The sequence below is a fragment of the Bos indicus genome, chromosome 4 (assembly GCF_029378745.1).
Source record: "Bos indicus isolate NIAB-ARS_2022 breed Sahiwal x Tharparkar chromosome 4, NIAB-ARS_B.indTharparkar_mat_pri_1.0, whole genome shotgun sequence".
Lineage (NCBI taxonomy): Eukaryota > Metazoa > Chordata > Mammalia > Artiodactyla > Bovidae > Bos > Bos indicus.
Window position 1 is genome coordinate 48,959,864 of NC_091763.1, and position 11,592 is coordinate 48,971,455.

General features: G+C 38.7%; 1 protein-coding gene across 3 annotated transcripts in view; it reads left to right on the forward strand.

Moving 5' to 3' along the window:
- Positions 1-11,116, forward strand: part of BCAP29 (B cell receptor associated protein 29) — a 52,522-nt gene extending 41,406 nt beyond the window's left edge. For all 3 annotated transcript variants that reach the window (XM_070787252.1, XM_019958683.2, XM_019958682.2), the window contains exons 7-8: positions 1,575-1,675; positions 10,364-11,116. In XM_070787252.1, coding sequence (XP_070643353.1) covers positions 1,575-1,675; positions 10,364-10,396 — 134 coding nt within the window. In that variant the 3' untranslated portion in view covers positions 10,397-11,116. The remainder of the gene's footprint in view (positions 1-1,574; positions 1,676-10,363) is intronic.
- Positions 11,117-11,592: the final 476 nt, after the last annotated feature.

Below are 11,592 nucleotides of genomic sequence, written 5' to 3' on the forward strand. Positions count from 1 at the left end.
CGTTGGAAAATCACTATTTTGCAATCATCATAACAAAGATTGATTTTGGGAAAGAATGATCTGTAGATGCTGAATATAAGCTTGACATTTTGACAAGAAACAGGATGTTTTGTTGTTCAGTCACTCAGTCATGTCCCAACCCCATGGACTGCAGCACACCAGGCTTCCCTGTCCTTCACTATCTTCTGGAGTTCTCAAACTTGTTTCCATTGAGTCTATGATGCCATCCAACCATTTCATCCTCTGTCGCCCCCTTCTTCTGCCCTCAATCTTTCTCAGCATCAGAGTCTTGCAGTGAGTCGGCTCTTTGCGTCAGTTGGCCAGAGTATTAGAGCTTCAGCATCAGTCCTTCCAATGAATATTCAGGGTTGATTTCCTTTAGGATTGACTAGTTTGATCTCCTTGCTGTCCAGGGGACTCTCAAGAGTCTTCTCCAGCACCACAGTTCAAAAGCATCAATTTTTCAGCACTCAGTCTTCTTTATGGTCCAACTCTCACATCCATACATGACTGTTGGAAAAACCATAGCTTTGACTATACAGACCTTTATCAGGAAAGTGATGTCTCTGCTTTTTAATACACTGTCTAAGTTTGTCACAGCTTTTCTTCCAAGGAGCAAGCACTTTTTAATTTCATGGCTGCATTCACCGATTGGAGTGATTTTGGAGCCCACGAAAATAAAGTTTGTCACTGTTTCCATTTTTTTCCCCGTCTATTTGTCATGAAGTGATGGGACCAGATGCCATGATCTTAGTTTTTTGAATGTTGAGTTTTAAGCCAGCTTTTTCACTCCTCTTTCACCTCCATCAAGAGGCTCTTATGTTCCTCTTCGCTTTCTGCCATAAGGTGGTGTCATTACATAGTCTTAAGTGTCTCACCACTTCTTAGTTACAGGAGGAAAATAACTATAAAAATGGAAAAAACAGAGGCAGATGGGCCTCTGGATGTTATAACCTTGAGATACATTCAGCATCAACATACATTCAACATTATGTCATATTTGCATGTAAGAGGGAGATATAATCTGAATTTAATCAGAGAACATCAGGCAAAATCAAAATGGAAAACATTCTATTAAAAAGAGGGGGCTGTGTTCTTAAAAATATCAGTGTCATTGAAGAGTAGGGAGAAGAAGGCAAGGGGGAAAGCTAATGAATTATCCCAGATTAGTGGAAATTAAAGAGATATGACATCTTAATGCTAATCTTCAATATAGGACTAGATATCTGGACTAGAACTGAAAAAAATGATAAAAAGGACGTAAGTGGTTCAGTTGCGAAGATTGGAAATGGATGGTAGATCAGATAAAAAGTATTATATTGATGTTAAATTTCCTAAATTTGGTAACTATACTATGAATATCTTTGTTCTTAGGAAATACACAGTGATCTCCTAAGGGGAAAGGGGCATGAAGTCTGTAATTTGATCTCAGATGGTTCAAGAAAATAATTGTGCTTGTACAGAGAGAATACAATATCAAATAAAGGCTACAAAGGAGTTCTCTTTGCAACTTTCCCATAAATTTGAAATAATTTCAAATTCAAGATTTTTTAATTCTATTCAATGTTCTCTAGCCCTTTCTAAGGCACAAAATGACGTGATGATAATGAAGATGCAATCAGAGAGACTTTCAAAAGAGTACGACCGGCTCCTGAGAGAACACTCAGAACTTCAGGTGGGTGACATCCACTTTATGAGCCTCAGCTTTTAAAAAATAATTACTTAAGTAAATTATTTGGGCTGTTCACCTTCCCAAGTCAAGGTGTTCTTAATTCTGACTTTGCTAAATGATTAAGCCAATTTTTACTTGGAGGCTTAAGAGTGGGACATCAATATGCAAGATAATCATGACATAAAGATTTACAGCATGCTAACTTACAGTTGCGGTGATGTTTTAAGCAAAAGAATTGAGCAACATTGAAAAAAAGGCTGGTCCTGAAATAATTTAGTTTTGACATTTGGAATGTTTGCCATATGCATGTCAAAATACAACCAAAAATCGAAGACCTACATCACACTACTCTTCTGTCCTGCTGTTTTAAACATCTTAAGACAAACCCAAAAGCATTCAAATATATGTTTTTCCTCCAGAGTTGAGTTGAAAGATGGAAATAGAGAAAACCATTTTGTCATTGAAGTTACAAAGTTGGGGCCATGATTTTCTTTCTCTTCCCCTTCAGTTCAGCAAGAGCCAGTTCCCTACATTCACCCATGGAATGGGCTTGTCTTCCTTCCCTCTTGGGCTGCCAGGTCATAACCTGAATTGATTTGCCAGCCCACTGGGAAGACCCACCCATTCCAGAGGCAATCCTGGCTTTCCTAGTTCCTCCCAAAATGGACTGTCTCTGCTCTTCTGCTTTCAGGTTGGGCTTTTCCTTAGAATTTGGTAGTGTTTGTGGCCTTCAATCGATGCTTTTTAGCAATTACAGCTTTACAGTTATTTCACTGTACAAGAAACCTTAGTCCCAAGACTCATTTCCCTGCTTGTCAGTGGTCATTGTATCTTCAAGGCCTAGCAACGTGCCTGGTACAAGACAAGCAAGCACTCTACTCATAGGCCTTGGAGTCGGACAACTGGAATAACTTAACTCTCATGCTAGCTTTGTGATCCCAAGCAGTTTATGTCACGCTTCTGGGGCTCACTTCTCTTCATCTGTAGAATCAGAACAATAATAGCACCTGGCTCACCAGCTTCTTGGGAGGATTAAAGAAAATGTGTAGGCCACTTAGCATTGTACCTGGCCAGCAAACACCCAAGGAATGAGAGCTTTTACCATAATTAGCACCATTATTGAAATTTTACTGAAATAATGAATTACTCTTTTCCAGGCACTCTGGCCTTGATTAGAGCCAGTTAAGAGAAGGTCCAAAGCACATTGGCAATCTGTTATTCCCAGCCAAGTTGCATGTTTAACTAACCTACTTTGACAATAGGACAACCAGAGACAGATAGATACCTTATGTGCTCCAGACCCAGGACACCCAAAGCTCAGTTCACAGGGTCTGGAGAAACCAGTTAGATTTTCAGCAAGACCACCCTTTACCCATCTGTAAAACAGAGGTCCTGAAATTGTTGGCTTCATCATGGCCTAATGAGATGAGAATTATTCCTTTGCATCCTTCAAGATCCTCCATGGAAAGTGGAGAAACACTTTAGAAGCCTCTCGCCTAGAAAAAGAACTTTTTCACCTTCCCATGTGTGAGGTCAGAGTATAGGCAATAAGGATGAGTACCTTACACCAGTGGATTCTGCCTAGGTGTCAGAAACACTTAGATCCCTAGATGGAGAAGCAGCAGGAAGACTCCATTGCTGAATTTCCCACTGTGGCGGCAGCCAATGATTCTCTTAATCCCTAAAAAGTATATGTTACTAAGAGACACTCAATGCAAAAAAGCTTTCCCCCAAAATTTCAGATTACAGCTTATACGTTCTTGATAAAAGTGTTCACAAAGCTTTTATGAGAAATCCCCTCCCAAGAAAGTGACTGTTAAATCTGTGTCTTTGAAAAAATGACCTCATCCCAAATATGCCAAGTACCAGGCTGAGAGTTGGGCATTGATGCACTTAGGCCTTACATCCAGGTTTTGCTGAGAGTTGGGTGTTAATGCATTTAGGCCTTATATCCAGGTTTTTTAAATGTTTAATAGATAGTACTTACTAAGGATGTGCCCTGGACCGAGCACTTAGTTGGTGGCTTCATATATGTTATCCTTGTACTTTCTGTCTTAGCTTGTCAATTAAAATATATATTATGTAAATAAGGAAAATGAGACCCGTAGATGTTAAATAATGTACCCAAAGGCACTAACTGAAAAGTGATAGCATTCACAACTGGATTCAAAGTCAAGAAATCATCATCATTAACTGTTAGGCTCTTTCACCTGCTGGTCATTGGACTATCAGTTCTGGAATCTGTTCTCTGGCTTCTGGGCAGATTCAGCCAAAGGGAGGCATGGGTAAAAGACTAAAGGCAGGAAAAGGGGAAAGCCAGGAACTTCACCTGCTCTCTCAGCTTTGGGCAGCATCTGCCACAGCAGCCTCATCTCTTTCCACAGTCCCAGTTCGCACTGGGGGCTTCCACCTGGTGTCCCTCATTCCTAGGATCTGTAATACTGTCTCCTCCATTGCCCTTCAACCCAAAGAGTGGTTTTCTCCTGTTGCTAATTGCTAAGTTGCCTTGCCATCCTGTTTCAGTTCTACTCTCTTACCACCTATAAAACCAATTCCCTGTAACAAATATCTATTTGAAGAAAAAAAACTCTTAGCCCCATGGTTAAACAATTCTGTAAACCTCAGGTGAATCATTTAACATTCATGCACCTTGGCTTCTTTAATGCTTAGATGAGGATTTTAATATCTCATGAGCATTAAATCAAATCCTGAGCAAGAAAGCCCTTCAAATATCTTTAAACAAGATAAACTCTCTACAACTGTTCAGTTTAGTTCACTCACGCAGTCATGCCCAGCTCTTGTGACCCTATAGACTGCAACACGCCAGGCTTCCCTGTCCATCACCAACTCCCAGAGCTTACTCAAACTCATGGCCATCACGTCAGTGATGCCATCCAATCTCATCCTATGTCATCCCCTTTTTCTCCCACCTTCAGTCTTTCCCAGCATCAGAGTCTTTTCAAATGAGTTAGTTCTTTGCATCAGGTGGCCAAAGTATTAGAGTTTCAGCTTTAGCATCAGCCCTTCTAATGAATACTCAGGACTGATGTCCTTTAAAATGGACTGGTTGAATCTCCTTGCAGTCCAAGGGACTCTCAAGAGTCTTCTCCAACACCACAGTTCAAAAGCATCAATTATTCGGCTCTCAGCTTTCTTTATACTCCAGTTCTCACATCCGTACATGACTACTAGAAAAGCCAAAGCTTTGACTAGATGAACCTTTGTCAGCAAAGTAATGTCTCTGCTTTTTAATATGCTGTCTAGGTTGGTCATAGCTTTTCTTCCAAGGAGCAAATGTCTTTTAATTTCATGGCTGAAGTCAGCATCTGCAGTGATCTTGGAGCCCAAAAAATAAAGTGTGTCATTGTTTCCCCATCTATTTGCCATGAAGTGATGGGACCAGATGCCACGATCTGAGTTTTCTGAATGTTGAGGTTTAAGCCAACTCTTTCACTCTCCTCTTTCACTTTCATCAAGAGGCTCTTAGTTCTTCGCCTTCTGCCACAAGGGTGGTGTCATCTGCGTATCTGAGGTTATTGATGTTTCTCCCAGCAGTCTTGATTACAGCTTGAGCTTCATCCAGTCCAGCATTACTCATAATGTACTCTGCATAGAAGTTAAATAAGCAGGGTGACAATATACAGCCTTGACGTACTCCTTTCCCAATTTGGAACCAGTCTGTTGTTCCATGTCCAGTTCTAACTGTTGCTTCCTGACCTGCATACAGATTTCTCAAGAGGCAGGTCAGGTGGTCTGGTATTCCCATCTCTTGAAGAATTTTCCACAGTTTGTTGTGATCCATGCAGTCAAAGGCTGTGGCGTAGTCAATAAAGCAGAAGTAGGTGTTTTTCTGGAACTTTTTTGCTTTTTGATGATCCAACGAATGTTAGCAATTTGATCTCTGATTCCTCTGCCTTTTCTAAATCCAGGTTGAACATCTGGAAGTTCACGGTTCACATACTGTTGAAGCCCGGCTTGGAGAATTTTGAGCATTACTTTGCTGGCATGTGAAATGAGTGCAACTATGCGGTGGTTTGAACATTCTTTGGCATTGCCTTTGTTGGGATTGGAATGGAAACTGACCTTTTCCAGTCCTGTAGCCACTGCTGCATTTTCCAAATTTGCTGGCATATTGAGTGCAGCACTTTCACAGCATCATCTTTCAGGATATGAAATAGCTCAACTGGAATTGCATCACCTCCACTAGCTTTGTTTGTAGTGATGCTTTACAGCCCACTTGACTTTGTGTTCCATTATGTCTGGCTCTAAGTGGGTGATCACACCATTGTGGTTATCTGGGTCATGAAGATCTTTTTTGTATAGTTCTTCTGTGTATTCTTGCTACCTCTTCTTAATATCTTCTGTTTCTGTTAGGTCAATACCATTTCTGTCCTTTATGGTGCCCATCTTTGCATGACATGTTCCCTTGGTATCTCTAATTTTCTTGAAGAGATCTCTAGTCTTTCCCATTCTATTGTTTTCCTCTGTTTCTTTGCACTGATCACTGAGGAAGATTTTCTTATGTCTCCTTGCTATTCTTTGGAACTCTGCATTCAGATGGGTATATCTTTCCTTTTCTCCTTCACCTTTCACATCTCTTCTTTTCTCAGCTATTTGTAAGGCCGCCTCAGACAACTGTTTTTCATTTCGCATTTCTTTTTCTTGGGGATGGTTTTGATCACAGCCTCTGAGCTATGAACCTCCGTCCATAGTTCTTCAGGAACTGTCTTATCAGATCTAATCCCATGATTCTATTTGTCACTTCTACTAAATAATCATAAGGGATTTGATTGAGGTCATACCTAAATGGTCTAGTGGTTTTCCCTACTTTCTTCAATTTCAGTCTGAATTTGGCAATAAGAAGTTCGTGATCTGAGCCACAGTCAGCTCCCAGTCTTGTTTTTGCTGATTATAGAGCTTCTCCATCTTTGGCTGCAAAGAGTATAATCAATCTGACTTCAGTGTTGACCATCTGGTGATGTCCATGTGTAGAGTCTTCTCTTGTGTTGTTGGAAGAGGGTGTTTGCTATGACCAATGCGTTCTCTTGGCAAAATTCTGTTAGACCTTGACCTGCTTCATTTTGTACTCCAAGGCCAAATTTGCCTGTTACTCCAGTCAGTGAAGTGACTTAGCAGCAGCCAGGTATCTCTTAACTTCCTACTTTTGCATTCCAGTCCCCTATAATGAAAAGGACATCCTTTTTTGGTATTAGTTCTAGAAGGTCTTGTAGGTCTTCATAGAACCGTTCAACTTCAGCTTCTTCAGTATTACTGGTCGGGGCATAGACTTGGATTACTGTGATATTGAATGGTTTGCCTTGGGTGCAAACAGATCATTCTATCCTTTTTGAGATTGCATCCAAGTACTGCATTTCAGACTCTTTTGTTGACTGTGGTGGCTTTTGGAATGAACAAACTAAAATGGATTGGTTGGGTGAATTTAACTCAGATGACCATTACGTCTACTACTGTAGGAAAGTTATTTCTTAATTGGACACATTTTTTCCCCATTCACCTATACTTAACCCCTCATTATCCAATATGAGAGCCTGAATTCTGAGATTTAGGTGTCATTATATAAGAACCATTTTCTTAAAAGTCACTCTTACACTTTGATATTCACTTTCTGAACCTACTTGAGAAGCAAAAGATTGCTCTAGACCAGCCACAGTAAAAAGCTGTGCCAAATTGTCCTTTATGAATTTTACTTCTGTTGTCAGACCAACCTCAATAATTGAATTACATCATAAAGTTCATTGGGAAACAACTTTTAAGTTTTATATACTTGATTTATTTTTAATAAAATATCTTAAAGGACTGTTAAAATATTAATAATGAGAGAGGGGAAAACTGGTTTCTCTATTGTAAACAAATCCCACTTTACATCTTTTAAATCCCTTTGAATTTCCCCATCCAATCCTCTCCCTGTTATGGTGGTAGTGGTGGTTTAGTCGCTAAGTCGTGACCAGCTCTTGCGATCCCATGGACTGTAGCCTGCCAGATTCCTCTGTCCATGGGATTTCCCAGGCAAGAATACTGGAATGGGTTGCCATTTCGGATCTGCCCAACCCAGGGATTGAACCCATGTCTCCTGCATTGGAGGTGGATTCTTTACCACTGAGCTATCCCTGTTACAGGCACTAAATTAAAAAAAAAAAAAAGAAATCAGTCCCTTGGAAATATGTATTAATAGTCTTTGCCATTCCTTGTTTGCCCTGACACTCTTCTGGAAAAGAAAACAGAACATACTCAAGGTCATTGGCAGCACAGAGCCGTCAGCACTAGCCACTTTAAAAATTTCATTTGGCAAATCATCCTTCGCTTAAGGGAATTGTCAGAGTAGCGGCTCCATTAAAGCTGTGTTTTTTTCTAAAGTAAGATACGTGTAAAAACACAAAGGAAACCTTGTTATTCAGATCCCTCCTCTAATGCTGTCTTCTGACTTGTCCTGAGGTTAATGTTGCTGAAGTTGTTTTGAAAGCGTGAATGCTCAGTCCAGAAGAGAGCGTGATGGTTTCCCCGGTGCAGCAGGAACCACACAACTCTGTTGTTGGTGGTATTTTTTTCCCAGTGCAGAAAATGATCTCTTATGGTTAATGTCTATCCCATTTTCCTGCAGTTTAAATGCTGTATTATAGTCATCTTATGATCAGGAAAGGGTATAAGCCAGTATAAGCCAGAACTGAGAAGCCAGTTCTGTTGGCTAATATCAGAAGAACAAAAAAAAAGGCCACCCACTTGGGTTTTTCCGTTCCCTTCATTCTTTCTTTGCCAGAACCATTTTGATATTCGTCTTCTGAACCCACTTGAGAAGCTAAAGATTGCTCTAGACCAGCCACAGTAAAAAGCTGTACCAAATTATCCGTCATGAATTTTACTTCTGATGTCAGACCAACTTCAATAATTGAATTACATCATAAAGTTTCTTAGGGGAAACTTAACTTTTCAGTTTTATATACTTTAAATAAAATAAATCATGACATAAAGAACTGTTAAAATATTAAGGAAACAGGTGGAAGAGGGGAAACTGGTTTCTCTATTGTAAACAAATGCCACTTTATATCTTTTAAACCTCTTTGGATTTCCCCATCTGATCCCCTCCCTGTTATAGGCACTAAATAAATATTGGAAAACAGTACCTTCAAAACATGTATTCTTTGCCTTGCCTTGTTTGCCCTGACTATCTTCTAGAAAAAAAAAAGCACAGAGCATATTCAGGTTGACAGCACAGACTTGTCAGCACTAGCCACTTTTAAAGTTGCATTTTGGAAAATCACCCTTCGCTTAAGGGACTCGTCAGGGTAGCAGCTCCATTAAAGCTATGATTTTTGTCAAAAGTGGTAAGATGTATGTGAACACATAAGAGCAATACCTTGTTATTCAGGTGCCTCCTCTAATGCTGTCCTCTGACTCAGTTGCTTTGAGTTAATGTTACTGAAGTTGCCCTGATGAAAGCAAGAATGCTCAGCCCAAAAGAGAGCTTGATAGCTTCTCTGTTGCAGCAATAACCACACAACTCCATTGTTTGTTTTATTTTTTCTCAATAAAATGATCTCTCATGGTTAATTTCTATCCCATTTTCCTCCAGTTTTAAATGATGTATTATAGTCGTCTTATGATCAGCAAAGAGTATAATTTGAGAAGCCAGTTCTATTGGCAAATATCAGAAGAACAACAACAAAAAAAGCCACCCGTATGGATTTTTTTGTTTCTTTCATTCTTTCTTTGCCAAAAATCTTAATTAAGTTTGCAAGAGGGGAATTTTAGAAATTTTGTTTTCCTTGTATAACCTGTGAAATGAAAGCAAAATAGATTAAAGCAAGGGAAAAGATTAACTTAACAAGAGTGTTGTTTCTTTTCCTTTTAAACACTTTTTCAAGTAAAACTACACATTTTGTAGTTTATTAAAATATGAGACTTTGTATTTTCATTTGATTATCCTTGTAATTAATAACTATACATAGAAAAGAGAATGCTTTTATTTTTTAAATTTATTTTAATTGGGGGTTAGTTACTTTACAGTATTGTGGTTTTTGCCATACATTGACATGAATCAGCCATGGGTGTACATGTGTCCCCCATCCTGAACCCCCCTCCCACCTCCCTCCCGATCCCATCCCTCTGGGTTGTCCCAGTGCACCAGCTTTGAGTGCCCTGCTTCATGCATGGAACTTGGACTGGTCATGTATTTCACATATGGTAAAATACATACAATGCTATTCTTTGAAATCATCCCACCCTCACCTTCTCCCACAGAGTCCAAAAGTCTGTTCTTTACATCTGTGTCTCTTCTGCTATCTTGCATATAAGGTCATCATTACTATCTTTCTAAATTCTAATACAATTTCTAAATGTAAATATATTTGCATTAATATACTGTATTGGTGTTTTCCCTTCTGACTTACTTCACTCTGTGTAATAGGCTCCAGTTTCATCCACCTCTTTAGAACTGACTCAAATCCATTCTTTTTTATAGCTGAGTAATATTCCTGTGTATATGTACCACAACTTTCCTATCCATTCATCTGCCGATGGACGTCTAGGTTGCTTCCATGCCATGCGACCCAGCAATCCCACTGCTGGGCATACACACTGAGGAAACCAGAACTGAAAGACAATGTTTTTTAAAAGTCCTTGTCATATTTGTGAATCTGTTTCTCTAACTACCTAAGTCATGTTTTTTTCTTACAGGATCGTGCAGGGAAAGACAAGAAATGCCTGTGAACTTTATGAAAGAAGATTGTGAATATACCATGTCAAGAAGAAAAATTTCTTATCATGTTAGCCTCTAGAAAATTTAAAAATTCAGTTCAGAAAAACATACTATAACCAGCCATTATTTTTTTAATGCCACACACATAGACTTATCGTAATGGCATTATCACAGTATTGATGATGTTTCAGATATATTGTAAAGCCTGTATTCCAGCTCTTAAATAAAATATAAGCATGTTAAACACTTTATTTAGATACCGATAGTAACACTGGTGTATGGTGGCTGAAAGAGTGAAACATGAAAACAATGACCTTAAGTGCTTTTTTTTTAAGCCTGATGGTACTAGTTAACTCTTTTAAGACAGCTGTATTGATAATTATATTTTCAGTATTGTGTTTCTGCACCTGTTAAACTATTTTTGTTGACACTTATGTTAATAACACATAATTAGTAGGCATTCTGCTTTTTTAATGTTCATCTGGGAATGGAGTTTACATCTATTTGCATAACTGCCATAGCACTGAACTGAAATAATTTTACAACAATGTGGAATTCTTGAGATAGAAAGTTTATGTATAATGTATCCAAAAAGTAATGTTTCCCATTGCTGTGAGAGTTGCTAATTATACAGACATTACCTCATATATACGTACACTGGGGTCACAATTTCTCTGAGATGTTTCTATATTCTGAAAGCTACATATTAAATACTATTTTCCATTCATGTATTCATTTAGTTTCCTTTAGAAGAGGATGATTGTTATATTAATGTGATTTAGGTCACTCCAGTGTTTAGACTTGAAAGCTATCTTCCTTGTTTCTTAAAGACCTAGATATAAAAAAAAATGGAAAATAATTACTAGAGTCTTTACTTCCCTGATGTTTGTTTTATCCTTTATTATGATCATTTTAGCACCAACTTCATGCATAATTAGTTTTTTTCATTGTAACGTGGCAAGTACAAAAGAAATGAGCAAGTACATAAGAATTTTATTTCAGATAAAAGGAGTTACTGCTAGAAAACAGACATGTAGGAGACATTTAACAGAGTAAGAAATGGGAATTAGGCCATATGGGCTGACAGAACCATAAATAACAAGGCAAGGGAACGCTGACAGAGGAGAGAACTGAACAAGTAGCAACTTAAAAATATCAAAGTGCCAGCCTACCAGAGTGAGATACAGATTCTGAGTATTTATGATCC